The 20,133-nt window shown below is 34.1% G+C and overlaps 1 protein-coding gene across 1 annotated transcript; it reads left to right on the top strand.

Moving 5' to 3' along the window:
- The first annotated feature begins 5,045 nt into the window (after nt 1-5,045).
- Nucleotides 5,046-15,350, top strand: LOC139873596 (calmodulin-binding transcription activator 4-like). Its single transcript, XM_071861533.1, has 13 exons — nt 5,046-5,417; nt 6,256-6,381; nt 6,490-6,605; nt 7,194-7,282; nt 7,475-7,520; nt 8,078-8,516; nt 9,170-9,327; nt 9,491-9,575; nt 9,677-9,900; nt 10,817-11,469; nt 12,443-12,995; nt 14,252-14,548; nt 15,038-15,350. The coding sequence occupies exons 1-13, from the start codon at nt 5,408-5,410 to the stop codon at nt 15,122-15,124; spliced, it is 2,883 nt and encodes a 960-aa protein (XP_071717634.1). The 5' UTR covers nt 5,046-5,407; the 3' UTR covers nt 15,125-15,350.
- Nucleotides 15,351-20,133: the final 4,783 nt, after the last annotated feature.

Raw genomic sequence — 20,133 nt, 5'->3', positions numbered from 1 at the left:
TTACTAATCCGTAAGCATAACATGCTTCTTTATGTTGCATGTTAGCCGCTTTTTCTAAATCACGAAGTCCAATATTCGGATATATTGAGTCAAAATAATTTCTTAACCCATTGCGTAAAATAGCATTTAGGTTCCCCGCAATATATGCGTCAAAGTAATTTCCCAATGTGATATCCCCCATCTTTCAAACGAAAGCCTTTTATAAACCAAGGCATTCTTGGAACGTTCTTCGAATGTCTTACAAACTGATCTCGTCTTAAATAGTTGTGCCGAAGAATTCTGACCGACTCTAGACAAGATTTCATCAATCATGTCTCCGGGTAGGTCTCTTAAAATATTGAGTTGTCTATCCATTTTGTGTTTTTATACTGTAAAATAGACAAGAGTTAGATTCATAAAAAAATACTTATTAATACAAGCAATTTTTACATATATCATAAAGCATAAGCACACTATATTACATATATTACACCACACGAATACAACTATCTTATTCTGACTCGCTTGTTTCTTCTTTTTCGGTTTTGGTTCGTTTTGCCAAGTTTCTAGGGATATATGATGTTCCTCTAATACGAGCCGTCGTTTTCCACATTGGTTTAGAAAAACCTGGTGGTTTAGAGGTTCCCGGGTCATTGTTACAACTTAAGGACTTCGGGGGTTGACGATACATATAAAGTTCATCGGGGTTGGAATTATATTTCTCTATTTTTATGCCCTTTCCCTTATTATTTTCTTTTACCTTTTTAAATTCAGTTGGGGTAATTTCTATAACATCATCGGAATTCTCGTCGGAATCCGATTCATCGGAGAATTGGTAATCCTCCCAATATTTTGCTTCCTTGGCGGAAACACCATTGACCATAATTAACCTTGGTCGGTTGGTTGAGAATTTTGTTTTACTTAACCGTTTTATTATTTCCCCCACCGGTTCTATTTCTTCATCCGGTTCCGATTCTTCTTCCGGTTCAGATTCTTTTTCCGGTTCCGACTCTTCTTCCGGTTCCTCTTCGGGAACTTGTGAATCAGTCCACGAATCATTCCAATTTACATTTGACTCTTCATTATTATTAGGTGAGTCAATGGGACTTGTTCTAGAGGTAGACATCTATCACATAATATCAAACGCGTTAAGAGATTAATATATCACATAATATTCACATGTTAAAAATATATAGTTTCCAACAAAATTTGTTAAGCAATCATTTTTCAAATAAACAAGGTCGAAGTCCAGACTCACTAATGCATCCTAACAAACTCGATAAGACACACTAATGCAAAATTCTGGTTCTCTAAGACCAACGCTCGGATACCAACTGAAATGTCCCGTTCTTATTGATTAAAAACGTTCCATATTAATTGATTTCGTTGCGAGGTTTTGACCTCTATATGAGACGTTTTTCAAAGACTGCATTCATTTTAAAACAAACCATAACCTTTATTTCATCAATAAAGGTTTAAAAAGCTTTACGTAGATTATCAAATAATGATAATCTAAAATATCCTGTTTACACACGACCATTACATAATGGTTTACAATACAAATATGTTACAACAAAATAAGTTTCTTGAATGCAGTTTTTACACAATATCATACAAGCATGGACTCCAAATATCGTCCTTATTTAAGTATGCGACAGCGGAAGCTCTTAATAATCACCTGAGAATAAACATGCTTAAAACGTCAACAAAAATGTTGGTGAGTTATAGGTTTAACCTATATATATCAAATCATAATAATAGACCACAAGATTATCCCATACACAGAGATAAAAATCATTCATATGGTGAACACCTGGTAACCGACATTAACAAGATGCATATATAAGAATATCCCCATCATTCCGGGACACCCTTCGGATATGATATAAATTTCAAAGTACTAAAGCATCCGGTACTTTGGATGGGGTTTGTTAGGCCCAATAGATCTATCTTTAGGATTCGCGTCAATTAGGGTGTCTGTTCCCTAATTCTTAGATTACCAGACTTAATAAAAAGGGGCATATTTGATTTCGATAATTCAACCATAGAATGTAGTTTCACGTACTTGTGTCTATTTTGTAAATCATTTATAAAACCTGCATGTATTCTCATCCCAAAAATATTAGATTTTAAAAGTGGGACTATAACTCACTTTCACAGATTTTTACTTCGTCGGGAAGTAAGACTTGGCCACTGGTTGATTCACGAACCTATAACAATATATACATATATATCACAGTATGTTCAAAATATATTTACAACACTTTTAATATATTTTGATGTTTTAAGTTTATTAAGTCATCTGTCCTCATTAGTAACCTACAACTAGTTGTCCACAGTTAGATGTACAGAAATAAATTGATAAATATTATCTTGAATCAATCCACGACCCAGTGTATACGTATCTCAGTATTGATCACAACTCAAACTATATATATTTTGGAATCAACCTCAACCCTGTATAGCTAACTCCAACATTCACATATAGAGTGTCTATGGTTGTTCCGAAATATATATAGATGTGTCGACATGATAGGTCGAAACATTGTATACGTGTCTATGGTATCTCAAGATTACATAATATACAATACAAGTTGATTAAGTTATGGTTGGAATAGATTTGTTACCAATTTTCACGTAGCTAAAATGAGAAAAATTATCCAATCTTGTTTTACCCATAACTTCTTCATTTTAAATCCGTTTTGAGTGAATCAAATTGCTATGGTTTCATATTGAACTCTATTTTATGAATATAAACAGAAAAAGTATAGGTTTATAGTCAGAAAAATAAGTTACAAGTCGTTTTTGTAAAGGTAGTCATTTCAGTCGAAAGAACGACGTCTAGATGACCATTTTAGAAAACATACTTCCACTTTGAGTTTAACCATAATTTTTGGATATAGTTTCATGTTCATAATAAAAATAATTTTGTCAGAATAACAACTTTTAAATCAAAGTTTATCATAGTTTTTAATTAACTAACCCAAAACAGCCCGCGGTGTTACTACGACGGCGTAAATTCGGTTTTACGGTGTTTTTCATGTTTCCAGATTTTAAATCATTAAGTTAGCATATCATATAGATATAGAACATGTGTTTAGTTGATTTTAAAAGTCAAGTTAGAAGGATTAACTTTGGTTTGCGAACAAGTTTAGAATTAACTAAACTATGTTCTAGTGATTACAAGTTTAAACCTTCGAATAAGATAGTTTTATATGTATGAATCGAATGATGTTATGAACATCATTACTACCTTAAGTTCCTTGGATAAACCTACTGGAAAAGAGAAAAATGGATCTAGCTTCAACGGATCCTTGGATGGCTCGAAGTTCTTGAAGCAGAATCATGACACGAAAACAAGTTCAAGTAAGATCATCACTTGAAATAAGATTGTTATAGTTATAGAAATTGAACCAAAGTTTGAATATGATTATTACCTTGTATTAGAATGATAACCTACTGTAAGAAACAAAGATTTCTTGAGGTTGGATGATCACCTTACAAGATTGGAAGTGAGCTAGCAAACTTGAAAGTATTCTTGATTTTATGTAACTAGAACTTGTAGAATTTATGAAGAACACTTAGAACTTGAAGATAGAACTTGAGAGAGATCAATTAGATGAAGAAAATTGAAGAATTAAAGTGTTTGTAGGTGTTTTTGGTCGTTGGTGTATGGATTAGATATAAAGGATATGTAATTTTGTTTTCATGTAAATAAGTCATGAATGATTACTCATATTTTTGTAATTTTATGAGATATTTCATGCTAGTTGCCAAATGATGGTTCCCACATGTGTTAGGTGACTCACATGGGCTTCTAAGAGCTGATCATTGGAGTGTATATACCAATAGTACATACATCTAAAAGCTGTGTATTGTACGAGTACGAATACGGGTGCATACGAGTAGAATTGTTGATGAAACTGAACGAGGATGTAATTGTAAGCATTTTTGTTAAGTAGAAGTATTTTGATAAGTGTATTGAAGTCTTTCAAAAGTGTATAAATACATATTAAAACACTACATGTATATACATTTTAACTGAGTCGTTAAGTCATCGTTAGTCGTTACATGTAAGTGTTGTTTTGAAACCTTTAGGTTAACGATCTTGTTAAATGTGGTTAACCCAATGTTTATAATATCAAATGAGATTTTAAATTATTATATTATCATGATATTATCATGTATGAATATCTCTTAATATGATATATATATACATTAAATGTCTTTACAACGATAATCGTTACATATATGTCTCGTTTAAAAATCATTAAGTTAGTAGTCTTGTTTTTACATATGTAGTTCATTGTTAATATACTTAATGATATGTTTACTTATCATAGTATCATGTTAACTATATATATATCCATATATATGTCATCATATAGTTTTTACAAGTTTTAACGTTCGTGAATCACCGGTCAACTTGGGTGGTCAATTGTCTATATGAAACATATTTCAATTAATCAAGTCTTAACAAGTTTGATTGCTTAACATGTTGGAAACATTTAATCATGTAAATATCAATCTCAATTAATATATATAAACATGGAAAAGTTCGGGTCACTACATAGGCTATATACTTTCAAAATGTGTAATATATGAACGCACTGAACTTATTAACCGAATAAAAAAAAACGAGCTGACGTGACATCTTTGTGGAGAGTGTAGTTAGTGATACATTGAAACAAATTATTTTTGTATATAGTCTACATCGTAACACAAATGAAAATATATAATTTATTTGTAGCCATATAAAATTAAATAAAAATGTTAAGAAACTGATTTTATGGTTCAGTAGGTAACCAGTCACCAATAATCTACATATTAGAATACTTTATAAAAACATGTGAGATACATTGGTATTTTATTTGGTATATAGCTTGCATTATAAAAAAGTATAAAAAATATATATACTCCGTAGTATTTATAGTTTTATCCTTAACGAAAAATAGTCAGATGGTTTACCGACTGGTTTAGTCAACTGAAAAAAATAAAAATAAATAAATAAACGTATACACAAAAACCATACAAAAAGAATATTTATTTCTGTAGTACTCCGTACACTTTATATTGTTTTGCACAACCCGTAGGTTCGTTCCGGCGTTCCTTCCGAACTCTTTCGCCGGACCTTCAGTCAAACTACCTACCGCCCCTCTTAATAATCCACGAATACTCATATATGTATTTATTTAATATAAATATATAAATAAAGTTAACTAATTATAATTACATGTGGATTATCATATATCTAAATTTATTTTTACGCCGGAGTCGGTAAATTATTGAGATACTGGAATCAGCGATCTTAGTTTCTCCGGCACCGTCAGATCTATTTCCGGCATATTTTACGTTTCGGAACTTATTTCGAAGTTCCGTATTAAAGTAACTTAATATTCATTACAGTGGTGTGCTGACTAAACAAACGATGACGTCAGGTGAGTTTTTGATTTTCGTAATTCATTTGGAGTTATTATTCCTCTTAAGCTGCTGAATACTGCTTGTATCTATAGGTTTCGTGTATGTTGATTACGTTTATATAATATAGTTGAGTTGTAGTAATTAAGGTTGTATTGCAGAGTTGTTGATAATTTTGTGAATATAATCATTTAGTCTATTTATGATTCAATATATATATTAATATTAATATTAATTAGAATTGATGATGTAGTTGTGATGTATTGACCTAATTTGAGGTTGGAGGTTGTTCCTGTTGACCAAATGACTAAATACAGTTAGAAGTTCTGTTGAGTTTAAAAAGATATTGGTGTAAAATTCGAAAACTGTGATATGTAGTAGTCATCAGTTGCTGATAGGTAATGTTTAGTGATGCAACAATTAACGGTTTAGCTGACGGTTCTTTAGTAAACCTACTTTTAGAAGTGTGCTCCATCTTGAATTAGGAGGTGAGTGATTTAGATCCATGTCGATTGATACTTAAGCTAGTTGTACTGTGAGCGTGCGCGCTTGTAGCATAAGCTGTTGCGTTGTATGTGGTATAGTTTCACAATATTAACTTAAACACTGAACAGCGTATATTTTATCATACTGACGATGATTAATATTATTTGTGACACATGGCAAAACGAAAATCTACCAAGAAGATTGTGACACATGGCAAAACTAAAGGTGAATATAAGTAAAGTGAAAATGTGTAAGCCATGTGTCATTGGATGTATTAGGCATGCGTATCATTACTTGTATCAAATGGTGTACGAGACCACGTTGCTGACTCTAAGGTACTATATCTTGTGTTATTGTTGTTTTGATTCTCAGGGTATAACATCGCCGATCTTGTTCAAGAAGCACAAGTCCGGTGGTTAAAGCCAGGGGAGGTGCTCTTCATATTGCAGAATTACGAGGAAAACCAGCTTACCCATGAGCCCGTTCAAAAGCCGCCCAGTAATTTTTTTCATTTTTTCTGCGGTTGTCATTTTATTGAGAAGATATATGTCCCTAACCGTAGTTTGCTGATATACATGTTATCTTGTTGCTTGATTGCTATTGTAGGTGGCTCTTTGTTTTTGTTTAACAAAAGGGTCCTTCGGTTTTTTCGTAAGGACGGTCATAGTTGGAGGAGAAAAAAGGATGGAAGAACTGTTGGGGAAGCACATGAACGTCTTAAGGTTTTTCCATTCTACCTATTGATGCTTGGTTTCAACGCTATTACCCAATCGCCAAATGCAGATATAGGCATATAGTTGAGATTAGGCTATCATCCGAGCTCCAATGTAAATAGTCTACAATTTTGTTGACTTTCTCCTGCTAAAAAATGCTTCATCAAGAATCTTGATGCATTCAGGACTCTGTAACTAGCTAAGTTTGCTTTGTCTAGGCTGAAACTGTAGGTGTTCTAATATACTATAAGACAGATATGCTCAAGGGTTGGATCTTTCAGTAGAATATACTTTTATACAGCTTCTGTACAGTCTTTTTTTTTTATGTTTATAATTATTTTGAAATGTTGTATTTAGAGGTGCATGATGTTTTCCACTCAAACAAAGTGCCTTCCAGTTTATTGTTTTGATATCAGTCTACCTATCCATGTAATGCTACATTTGTGTGAATCATGAGGAAGTTGATTGCAAGTGTGAAATATAATGACTATTTGATTTGTATATATGCTCCTTTTCCCGTATGTGATTTCAGTTATGTTTTTCCTCTATCGTAATTCGTTTCGATTATTTACTCAATTTAGCATCAATTTCGTATAGGTTGGAAATGTTGAAGCTCTGAATTGTTATTACGCACATGGTGAGCTGAATCAGAACTTCCAGAGGCGTAGTTATTGGATGTTGGATCCGTAAGTATTTTTAATCTCTATGTGGACTAAATTTTCTCCTATAGATATATTTTTTCCTGAATTTATAGCTGGCAACTTAGTTATATGAACTATTTAGTACTCAATGTTCTATCTTAGCTGAAGCATATATCTAAATTTTTGAAAATAGTTAACATGCTGATAAACTTACAGTTCTTGATCATGTGATTACAGGGGAATGGATCACATTGTACTTGTTCATTACAGAGATATAACCATGGTAAGTCTTTTGATCTCATCTACATCTGAACCTTTTCTAAACTTAATTATAATGTAAACTATATGCACTGTTGTAACAAAAAAACCCCGATTACTCCTGATTGATCCCCAATTTCTCCTTTTTAAGAACATACCGACCCGATTTTCCAAAATCTGTTTATTTAATCAGTCATCATCGCTTAATGGGTCAAAATCGGATTTATTGTTCAAAGTCAAAACAGGTCAACATTTTAACATGAATTTAAACTAGAATTTTATAGTTTTTGAACAAATGAACTATTATGTTTATGATTTTAGACAATTATGATGAAGTTTATGTTTATGATTTTCTTCTATACTCACACATATAATTTTTGAAATTTATTATTTAAATGTATAAAAAATCCAATCCGATTAATCCCCGAATTGCCTATTACTCCCTCCAAAGTCCCTACCGAGTAGCGAGTTTTTCAACCTTTACTATAAGGGCAAAAGATGTTTTACCCTAAATACATATATAGATATTTGGAATATATACACTCTCATATGCATAACATTGTATGTAACCGATATTTGCAGAGTGGACATAGTCCTGGATCCATTTCAACGTTATCTACAGGATCTTCTACTCTTATTCAAGGTTCCAGCTCCTACGTTTCTCAGTTTACCCAATCGGCTGCTCGTTTCAGTCAGTTTCGTGAGCCTTTCGACAACACGTCTAGTCCCAGTTCTATAGAAGTTAGTTCGGATGCAATTACCAAGTCCAATGGAACTAGTCCCTTCAGCCTAGAAGGAACAGAGGTGATTGGTGGTTCGTCTAGTTTCGAAATTGACCAGGCGTTACGTAGGATAGAGGAGCAGTTGAGTTTGGATGCGGACAATTTGAAAGAACTTGGTGACTTTGACAGTATGAACGGATTTTCAAATGAATTAGAGTTTTCAGCTAACGAGAAAAATTACGGTGGTTCTGGAGGGATGCAAGAGGATTCAAGCAATTATGCATCTGAGCAATATCCAGGTTTATTTTCTTCATGTGGTGCCAATAGCCGTTACAACTTTTGAATATATTGTGTTATCTCTTTATGTGTCAATCTTAAAGCTAATTCACCAACGTTAGTGTGTAAAGACCTGAACTCATTTACAGTGGTTTTAAGTACAAAGCATGTTGATTAAAGGGTCAAAATGGTTCAAGTTGACACATGTCATTTTTTAGCACGGGTAAATACGGGCCGGATCGACTTGACCCGCAAGCACCTCTTTTTGTATGAATGATCAATGCTTAAACTATGATTACTACAAATTACAAATTACTGTTAGAAGATCTATCTAATATATGACAAAAATGATATAGGAGATTCTATGCAATCAAACTAGACTTGGGAGGCTTTCAACTTGTTTGGCCCATTCCCCTTTTAGCTTTTACTTGATGCGTTGACGATATAATGAATTCCCCAATTTAGGCCATCTTGAAGTACATGGACTGAAATTGCCACCTATAATATTAAGACATCAATAATTCTATTCAATATCTACATCTTCTATCTTTTGTGTTTTCACACTCTGCTGCTAGCTTTTCCTGATTGGTCGATGTCGATTTATTACTGCATTCTTTGTCAAAATGATGGATTTCGATAAAGTTGTTCACAAGCTAATTGTGAAAAGAATCTTTAGGTGGGTACGTGAGACCACATCAAGATCATCAACAGCCGGGGGTTGAATTTTCTATCACAAGTCAACAAGATTCACTTTGGAATGATGTGGTCGAATATAACGAGAATTCATTACTTGATGGTTCGCAAAAGAATCTTATGTACCATTCAGACCGAAACGTAAGCTTACATTGATCAATCTTCTTTGAGGAATATTTACCACCTTTAATCTTACATTTTATCATGCCATGGCCTAATTAATCATTATAATACCTTCACTTTTGTTCACTAGTTCTGAATTCTTCACTTATCTGAGGTATTTTGAATTTTATTATTGGTGCAGGGAACTCTTCTACCTCAACCGAGAAAAGATCCAGTGAAAGAGCAAGAGAAATACAGTTCTGGATATACTAATACAAATATCAACTGTAAGTCTAGTATTTAATCTCATCCGTTGATTTCAATATTCAATGTTCCATTTTGAAGATTAAACACTGTGACAACTCATGTGGTTCAATTGGTTCTCCAGCATCTGTATTGCTGCCTAACGAACTTGAAGATTATAAATTTCCCGCTTATACCCCTGCAAGAAATTTATCTGAAAGCTACCCAGACTTCTATTCTACGTTGTTTGACCAAGCACAAAATGGTATACTGCTCGAATCAGATTCAAACTTAACCATTTCACTGGAACAGAAATTTACTATCCGTGAGATATCCCCTGAATGGGGCTATGCATCTGAATCAACAAAGGTATATTCGTTGATTTTTATAATAAGATTTACCCTTTAGTTATTTGTGCTTGCTTCTTTTATACAGTTGGCAAAACTAGCTCATATAATACAAACCAGACCTTATATCACACTGTTTATAGATGGGTTACTATGAGCTAAACCCAAGGTTGATAAATCCGCGCGATGGAGACGAGTCGGTCAGGACCTTGAAAGCTCGAGTCGGTCGAGACGAACGTTGACCAACGTTGACTTTTAATTAAAAAATATATTAATTATAAATATCTTAAACATAAATATTTTAAACACTAATATATAAAAAATAATGATTTAAAAATTCGATGATGTGGTGTAAGTTTAAACAAGTAATATATAGGTTTTTTATAATATTTTCTATAAAATATATATTGTTAATTTATCTTTAAGGGATACTATGTAAGTCGGTGTTTTTCCTAGCTAATTTTAAATGGGCTTGGAATTTTTGTTTACACTAAATGAAGGCCAGACAAAAAGTTGATTTTTGAGGTACTTTGACTGACTTTGAACCGACTTTTTAGCGTTGACCCACTAGTTAGACTTTTTTGGGCGAAACGGGACAGTCTAGTCACCAAACCGCCGCAACGGCCGCCACAACCCCCGTTTGCAACCATGGCTAAACCAAATTAACTAAGGATCAACAGGATTAAAATTAAAAATTTAAACAGAAAAGATGACTACTGGCCATACAAGTCATAACGTGGTTTATAATCTTGTCAATATCTAATCTGAGAATTTTTTTTTTTGAAGATCTTGAACAGATAGTTGACAAAATTAAGTGTTCTGTGTTTTTCCCTCAGAACATACAAGCTTAACTTGACTCTCGATGCTATGGATATCAACTGTTTTTACAATATATATAATTATAGAAGTTTCACACATGTCCATATTTCATGATACAGGTATTTGTGATTGGAAGTTTCACACATGTACAGTCGAAAAAAGATTGGTACTGTATGTTTGGTGACACTGAAGTTCCCGTTGAGATCATTCAAGATGGAGTCGTATGTTGTTATTCTCCTCCTTCGTTATCTGGAAAAGTTACTCTTTGTATCACCTGTGGCAACCGAGAATCTTGCAGTGAAATTAGGGAATTTGAATATCGTGATAAGCCAACACAGAATACATCTAAAAATTCTGAACAATTGTTGTTGCTTGTAAGATTCGTGCAACTGTTACCATCTGATCAATATAGACAAAAAGAAGGAAGGGTCGGCAATCACAGCGTTGACCTTTTGACGGGGTCAATGGCTGACGAGGACTCGTGGGCTCAAATAGTTGAGGCCTTATTAGATGGAAGTTTGGCATCATCTAATGCAACAGATTGGCTTCTAGAAGAACTTTTGAAAGACAAGTTGCAACAATGGCTTTCTACTAGATTGCAAGATAATAGTGTTGTTCCAGCCTTGTCCAGAAGAGAACAAGGGATAATACATATGATTTCTGGGTTGGGCTTTGGATGGGCCTTAGGCCCAATTCTTAATGCTGGAGTTGGTGTAAACTTCCGTGACATTAATGGCTGGACTGCCCTTCACTGGGCTGCTCGATTTGGAAGGTCAGTGTTATGTTTTATATATATCACCTACCAAAAACAATAAAGCTTAATTTCTGACCCGTTTACGTATGAATGAGTCAATTTGGGTTTGTCTAATCCCTAATGAGAGAAAATGTTTCGAGTAGCTCTGATTCAATTTAACTACCAACTTGTACCAATAGTTACCCATTTCGACTCTTTAGTTAATCTGCTAATATTTAACCCTTTACATACATAAATCGGAGTAGTATAAGAAGTTAACATTGCAAGTTATCACTTAAAAAGATTATTCACAAAAGTTCTTAAAAGCAAGAGCTTCACATAATATTGATGATCACAATCTACTTACTTGAAACACACTTTGATTTTATAAAAATATATTGAACTAAAACAGTGTTTCTCTGCAAATCATATCGAACATGTCAATCAGCATTCTTTATCCATAAATTCATTTAAGTTGGCCTGGTTATAGCTGTTCTTTCATATCGCTAGTTCATTGTTCATATTAAGAGTTTCTGAAAGCATGAATCATTGTAATAGTGTGCAAGTTCTACCTATCCAGTGTTCTAGACTGTAGATTACACACATCAATGTGTGTGTTTTGTAAAACATGTGTGCTTTCTTGTGTTTAAAAGCAGTGTTGCAGAACTCGGAGTTACTGGGCGAGTATTGGGTTTGCAACTTGGGGAGTACTCGGTCAAACATGGTCAAACTCGGTCAAATTCGGCCAACTTGGATGAACGGTCAAAGTTCTGTCAAAACTCTAAATTACTCGGAAAATCAGTCAAAACTCGGTCAAAATCAATCAAAGTCAAACTTGATCAACATCCGTGTACTCCCCGAGCTGCAGAGTACTCCTTAAACAATCCCTCAAAAAATCCCGACCTAGTACTCCTTAATAAATCCCGACTGAGTACTCCCCGAGAAGCAATTTTTGCAATCTTGTTTAAAAGCACTATAACTGGAATTGGTTGATCTTGATTTATCATTATAGGGAAAAGATGGTAGCTAAACTCCTAGCATCTGGTGCGTCTGCTGGAGCAGTTACAGATCCGAGTCAACAAGACCCAACTGGTCAAACACCGGCATCTATAGCTGCCATGTATGGACACAAGGGTCTAGCTGGTTATCTTTCAGAGGTGTCACTCACGAGCCACCCATCTCTCCAGCTACAACAAACAGAAGTATCTACATCATCTGCTGACTTAGAAGCTGAAAAATCAGTAGTAGATAGTATCTCAAAGCTAAATCTTGTTTCGAACGAGGATCTTTCTCTTAAGGACACATTAGCTGCTGTTAGGAATGTAACTCAGGCTGCTGCTCGTATACAATCTGCTTTTAGGGCACATTCTTTTAGGAAAAGGCAACTAAAGGAATCTGATGTGTATGGTAATGAAGATGACATTGAGGGACTGTTTGCAGCATCAAAGTTGAGATTTAGAAATGGGAATGATCATAATGCGGCTTTGTCTATTCAAAAAAAATATCGAGGGTGGAAAGGCCGTAAGGACTTCCTTGCACTTCGCCAAAAAGTAGTGAAAATACAGGTGTTGCTCGTGCTTCTCTGTTTATTTATATCTGTGGCAAATAGTAATTTGCTTGTCTGGTAGGATCAGTGTTGCAGAAGTCAGCCATCTCGGTCGACTAGTCGTGTTGGTGATTAGCCTGTCCCATTTCGCCTAAAAACTTCTCAAAAGTCAGTCAACGCTAAAAGGTCGGGTCAAAGTCGGGTTGAGTCGGGATGAGTATGTCAAAGTCGATCAAAGTCGGTCAAAGTCAAAGGTAGGTCATAATTTTATTATATTTTAAAATTAGATTAGATATTGTGCCCTTGTTTATGTTTGTAATATTTATGTATGATATATTGGCGTCTTGACTGCGTTTAGAGCCTAAATTGAATTTCAGGCAGGATTTAAAACCCATGGAAATTTGATTTTACCATTTTCATGGCGTCTCAATTTTATTTTACTATTTTTTTAAAATAAATTTCCTACTTATTGGCCAGAGGTCCACTCGGAAGCAATCTCTTTATCCGTCGATTAGAGATAGGGATGACTTTCTCTACTTTTGATAGTGTTTCACTCTGGGTGGAGATATGACTTGTCTTTATTCTCGGGTAGGGGAAGGATTGTCTACCGCTCACCTCCCCATACACCACTCATGTGGTATTTGGTTTTGTTGTTGTATATTATATGTGTAGTATATATGTGTGCGCATGTGTGTTAAATATATAATTTTTTTAAAAGTCAATGTTGGTCAACGCCAAACTGGTCTTCGATTAGTTGTTTCAACCTTCCGACCGACTCGTCTCCATCTTGCGACTTTTCCAACCTTGGGTAGGATAGGAAGCAGGTCAAAGAGGGTAGTCTATGCGGATCGGAACTAGTGGGGTCAGGGTTGATCCAAACACGCTTATTTCAAAAGTGAAACCCCTTGTAAATAAGGAATGTGTTAAATTCGATCACAAAAGCTTCTATTTTTCAACATTTTTTCAATGAGTTTTCAATTTTCTTTATAAAATGATTTAATAGGTTATATGTTCTTTATAAAATGATTTAATAGGTTATATGTCCTTGACCTACATTTGTGGTACTTTCAAGTCTCAAATCAGCACTTCAGGTTTCCTTTTTAACTAGATAATATGGTTTTACTAGAGATAAATATATAATCTCCATTGGCCCATTCATACGTAAAAGAGTCAAGATTTTTATAATCCAAATTACCCTCGATATCCAAGACCGCATAAATGCTCTAAAAACTCGTCTATAAATCTCAATTCTTTTTTAAATGATGTCTTTGGCAGGCTCATGTAAGAGGTCATCAGGTACGGAAGAGTTATAGGGTTTTCTGTTGGGCTGTTGGTGTTGTTGAAAAGGTTGTGCTGAGGTGGCGTCGAAAGGGAGTAGGCTTGCGTGGATTCAAGCATGAATTGGGAGCCCTCGATGAAAATGAAGATGAAGACGACATTGTTAAGGTATTTCGGAAGGAAAAAGTCGATGTTTCTATTGATGAAGCTGTTTCAAGAGTTCTCTCCATGGTCTACTCACAACCGGCACGCCAGCAATACCGCCGCATGCTTGAAAAATACCGACAAGCCAAGGTGGGCCCCTCCTTGTATAACAGTAGTATTCATTTTAGGTGATGAAATGGGTGATGGGTTGGCTGGGTAACATTTTAATACTGGTGAAATGGGTCAAAACTGGTAATTATTGTCTTATTGATACGTTCAAGGGTGGTTGACCCGAAAAAGGTTTTTGTCCATTTTTTTGTTATACATAAATTCTGTATCAAATATGGTTAACATATGGAAGGTAATCTGAATTTTTGAATAATATGATTTATGAGGTTTCCGCATCAGTAAAACAATTACAGGTATCAACAGTTTGTCGCGATATTCAACCTATTTGACTAGTTGCGTTTTTGGCTAATTTTTTATTTATTTATTTATTTTTTTTTACTTTTTGGTCATCCACGATGAATTATTGAATTATAACCTAGCCATCCCATTGTTCTAGATTTAATGTACAGTTGTGTTTATATGTGTTTATTTTTTTGTGACATTCATCAGCCATGTTGGTTTATGACGCAGGCTGAACGTGAAAGTCTTGAGGCCTCAACTTCTCAAAACGATGCAATGAATACCGAAAATGATACTTTAAATCGGTTTATGCGGTAGAAATTAACTGGCCGATCTAATGTTAGTGTTTATGTGGTAGGTGATCAAAGGTATTTTGATAATGCTTGTATGTATATACACTCGAGAAGCTTAGTGTGCTTTGATTTGGGTATGTTGTACAACTGTAAGTAGTGTTATATTTGCCTTTTTCGCTTTTACAAACCTTCGGTCCTTGAATGTTTGATAAATTAAACTTATTATATATGTAGCAAAACATGCAGGTTCACATTCTTGTAATCGAATTAACTATGAAAGAACAGAAAGATATGCCCTATATATACAAGAGTGCAAGAGTTCATGTAAAAAGTTCCTATAAAATTTAAAACTCCGCACAATTTTGTACATTTTTTAGTTCTCCTTTGAACCTTTTACTATATATACACTCATGAGTATATGACATACAACTCGATATTGTACTTGATTTGTATACTACTTACATCCATGAATCATATTTATTTTGAAGTTACACAGACTTTCGCCCGCATGTGTGGGTCCCATCGACTAGCTCAAGACTTCTCCCGAGAAAGGAGTAGAAACCTAAGCAAAATGCTAGAGTTTACCACAAAAGTAAACTATCGGGCATAGGGATGACAATGGATCGGATATGGATCGGATATGGATCGGGTGATGCCGTATCCGTATCCATATCCATATCCATTTTGTTTTTGTTCATCCATATTCATATTCATATCCATTTAGTTTCAGATCATCCGTCCATATGCATATCCAATGAATTAAGCGGCTTAATGGATATTCAATGGATATTAAAGAAAATGTTATAGTATCTTTTAATATGCGATTAAAACGTAAACGTAATATAGCAAAAATAAATATGACATGAAATTAAAAATTATATCCATAAAAATGTGTAATTTTTGTTGAAGATATAACAAAATTGCTAAACTTATTATAAAACATTGATTATAAAAAATTAAATATGAAATTTGTAAGTTTATTGTAATATATTATAGTTATTTTATTATAAAGTTGAAAGCAAAATATAAATCTAACGATAAATGTGACGCCCCGTACAAAACCATCGTGTACGGTTCATCAACAACAGGATCATTACAAGGTCAAACACTATATGCTGTTTGAAAACCAGTTTTGCATTCATAAAAATATAGCGTTTTACAAAAGATAACGTGCTTCCTATGAATAGAAGCGTTAACATAAGTATGTGACCCAAAGGTCGTTACAAATCCATTGTTTGAAAATAACATAAGTTACGAATGCAAAATAGAAGTTTCATGATTGAGACATCTCTAAGTAATGCAGCGGAAATCTAACATAGCAGGTCCATAACAGCAAGTCTATAACACCAAGACAGCAAGTCTATAACACCAAGACAGCAAGTCTAACAGCGGAAGCAACATCGTCTTAGCACCTGAGAAATACACGCTTAAAAGTCAACACAAATGTTGGTGAGCTATAGTTTGTTTGTAATCAGTAAAGTAATGTAGACCACGAGATTTCAGTGCTTCAACCAGCAGTTTAAATCAGTATGAAAAGTATATGCTTAACCGTGGGCACCCGGTAACTAGACTTAACGTATGTATATCACCCCCTAAAGTACACCTGGCAAGTGCGTTTGTCCTCGAAGTATTAAACACCCGTTGTCTGCTAGCGCGACAAGCCCGAGTGGGGTTGTCAAACCCTATGGATCCATATCTAAGATTCGCGTTCACGGTTAGGAAACCAATGATTAAACGTTACCGAGCTAAGGGGAATCTTTGTGCCGTTATATCACCCACACATATATGAAGTTTAAGTACTCTTGTCTAGTATGTAAAACGTAAAAAGCGCATGTATTCTAAGTCCCAAAAATAGTAAAAAGTAATAAGGGATGCTATAACTCACAGTGTATAAGCAGTAAAAGTTGATATGAAACGTATGCAAGTAGTAAGTCGGTCCGAAAGGTCGTCAACCTAAGTCAAAGGTCACTAAGTCAGTATGTTGTCCCCATAAGTTTAAAAGTGCATGAATTAAGTTTAAGTGTCATTGATGTCGTAGCGTGGGGTTACGAAATAGTGTATATTTTTAATACGGAATGCTACAAAATTTAACAAGTTTTAATTAAATATTTACAAAATGGATATACCAAAACCTTGCTACAACACAATAGGCAGTGTACCTAGTCGCGAAGTAGTATAGTTTTTAGTAAGTCCGGTTCGTTCCACAGGGAGACGGGCTTATGAAACACTTTATTTTTATATAACAATATATAAATATAAATATAAAAAGGGGGGTTTTACCGTTTAATGACCGGTTTGTCGATTTTAAAACTTTAGTCGCAGTTAAAACCAAATGTAAAATATTAAAAATAAATAAAAGACTTAAATTAAAACTTAAAGTAAATAACGATAATGAAATTGCGAATAAAAGTGCGATAAAATAAACTTGCGATAATTAAAAAGTACGATAATTAAAAGTGCGATTAAATAACAATAAATAAAAGTGCGATAATTAGAAGTGCAATTAAATATAAAATAAAGGAAATTAAATATGAAATAAAAGAATTATGCTTATTTAAACTTCCGTAATCATGATGTTTGACGTGTTGATTTTAGTTTTATGCCCATGGGTTAATTGTCCTTTGTCCTGGATTATTCAATATGTCCGTCTGGTTTTTGTCCATAACAGTCCATCAGTCATAAATATAAATTGCAAGTGTCCTTGTCAAATTATTATTATACCCGAAGTTAAATATTCCAACTAATTGGGGATTCGAATTGTAACAAGGTTTTAATACTTTGTTTAATGAATACACCAGGTTATCGACTGCGTGTAAACCAAGGTTTTACTACTTTGTTAACAATTACACCAATTACCCTTGAATGTAATTTCACCCCTGTTTTAATTATTCTAGTGGCTATTAATCCATTCCCGTGTCCGGTTAAATGAACGATTATTCGTACATATAAATACCCCGCCCATCGTGTCCGATCGAGTGTATATGGTAATTTATAGGGACGCCCAATTGTAAATCTTTATATTAACATTAACAAACTATCATTTAGTTAAACAAATATAAAGCCCATTAATAGCCCATAGTCTAATTTCCACAAGTGTCGTTCTTTTGTCCAAACCCCAATTATAGTACAAAGCCCAATTACCCATTTTAGTAATTAGCCCAACATCATGATTACTTCGGATTAAATAAGCATAATAATAACTTAAGTACGAGACATTAATTTAAAAAGAAGAACATAGCTTACATTGATTATTTATCGCGTAGTGTTACACGGACAGAGCTCCGACTTTAAAAACCCGTAAAATAACCTTTACATAACCCGAACTAATCTAATATAACACTAATCTATACTATATATATATATATATATATATATATATATATATTTATTATCTTATGGAGTATTATTATGTATTTGTGTGTGTGTTTTTAAAAACGAACGAAAAACTGGCAATTTATAGAATGTGAGCTGATTCTGATCCTCATGCGACTCGCATGGGTTTATGCCTATTTGCCATGCGACTCGCATGGCCACCAGAATCCAGCTCAATCATTTTTGTTTTCTTGTTCGTCGACATATTTATTAAATATATATAAAATATAAATAATTTTAATAATTATTTATATATTATATTATATTTATGTGCATAGTAGACTAGATATTTTTGGTCCATTGCGTCGGGCGTTTCTTCTTGGCTCGGGTCCCGGTTTCGGATTTTCGGACGTCCTTTCGTACTATTTTATATCGTGTACTTTGCGTTCCGCAACTTGTACTCTTGTCATTTTTAGACGTTCTTCATCAATAATTTGAACCACTTTAATTGTATCTTTGTACATTTGAGCATTTTGGACCTTTGTGTCTTCAATTCTTCGTTTTCGCCTTTTGTCTTCGCACTTATTAAATATAAATGAATATTACTTGAATATGGAACAATTACAACTAAATAATTTACATATTGGGAGGATATTGCTACTAAATATATGTTCATTTGGAGCACTATCAAATATCCCCACACTTGAACGTTGCTTGTCCTCAAGCAATACATAACTTGAAATTATAATACATCACACGAATCACTTCTTTATTCTTCACACTTTGTACATCAGTGATTTTGATATGGCGGTATAAATAATGATAGTAACGATAGAACCATGGTTAAAGGTGGGTGTGTCATCCACAGTTGCCTTGGGTTTAGGTCAACGACACTTACAATCAAATAGCCGATTTACTTTCGGTTTCCAAAGCAAAGTGCACATTTGAAAGGCGGTTTACAGTCCCACATGACTATAAAAATGTAGATCCTTAAGGAAATTGGATCTTTATGAAAACATTTGATCTTTTGAAAATTCAAGCTAGATTTTACCCTAGACAAGTTTTCTGATTTAATCCATTCTTTGGTGTTGCAAAATATATTTGTGGATCAATATTTTGGCTTAAAACTTTTAGGTTCGTGTAATCCACTGCTATCCTGGTATCGGAAAGCACACATCCAGTTTACTTGTTCCGTATATTACCTTTCGGTAAACTACCGTCCGGTTGTAAAGGAAAGCGATGAACAAGAAACTGTTAAGGCAATGTCTAATGACATGCATTTGTTTATGGTCTTTTTAACGTGTCGGATGCTAGTACTATCCTTGGTAGGAGCAATAGTAAAGATCATCCTATGATTTTTCGGTCTGGCACAAGGTCCTGTCTTCGACCATGCTATGCAACCACCGTTCTTACGGTTGACACCCGATTTGGTTCAGGTGACCTAATGAATTCCAGGTGAATTCCTAGGATTTTACGTTCAATGGTAATGAACGCATTGAAAATGGGTTTTCAGAAAACAAATCGGTTTGTAATTTTTATCAAAATATTTTCTCGTTCAAGCTCGAGTTTAGATATCATCGAATTCCATGAGTTTGAATTCTCAATCTTTAAGGTCAATCTCAAGGATTGAGTAATATCAGGCTTAAAAGCTGATTTTTGATCTTTAAAGGAGATTATCCTTTCTGGGGATCTGATTCATTAGTCTTATCAAGCTAATTTGCA

The sequence above is a fragment of the Rutidosis leptorrhynchoides genome, chromosome 10 (assembly GCF_046630445.1).
Source record: "Rutidosis leptorrhynchoides isolate AG116_Rl617_1_P2 chromosome 10, CSIRO_AGI_Rlap_v1, whole genome shotgun sequence".
Lineage (NCBI taxonomy): Eukaryota > Viridiplantae > Streptophyta > Magnoliopsida > Asterales > Asteraceae > Rutidosis > Rutidosis leptorrhynchoides.
This window is presented reverse-complemented; position numbering and strand designations above follow the sequence as displayed.

What these genes read in the sequence shown, in the direction of transcription:
- LOC139873596 (XM_071861533.1), top strand. An exon ending in TACTAATACAAATATCAACT is followed by an intron (nt 9,576 to 9,676) that starts GTAAGTCTAGTA and finishes TTGGTTCTCCAG; the next exon opens with CATCTGTATTGCTGCCTAAC. An exon ending in AAAAATACCGACAAGCCAAG is followed by an intron (nt 14,549 to 15,037) that starts GTGGGCCCCTCC and finishes TTTATGACGCAG; the next exon opens with GCTGAACGTGAAAGTCTTGA.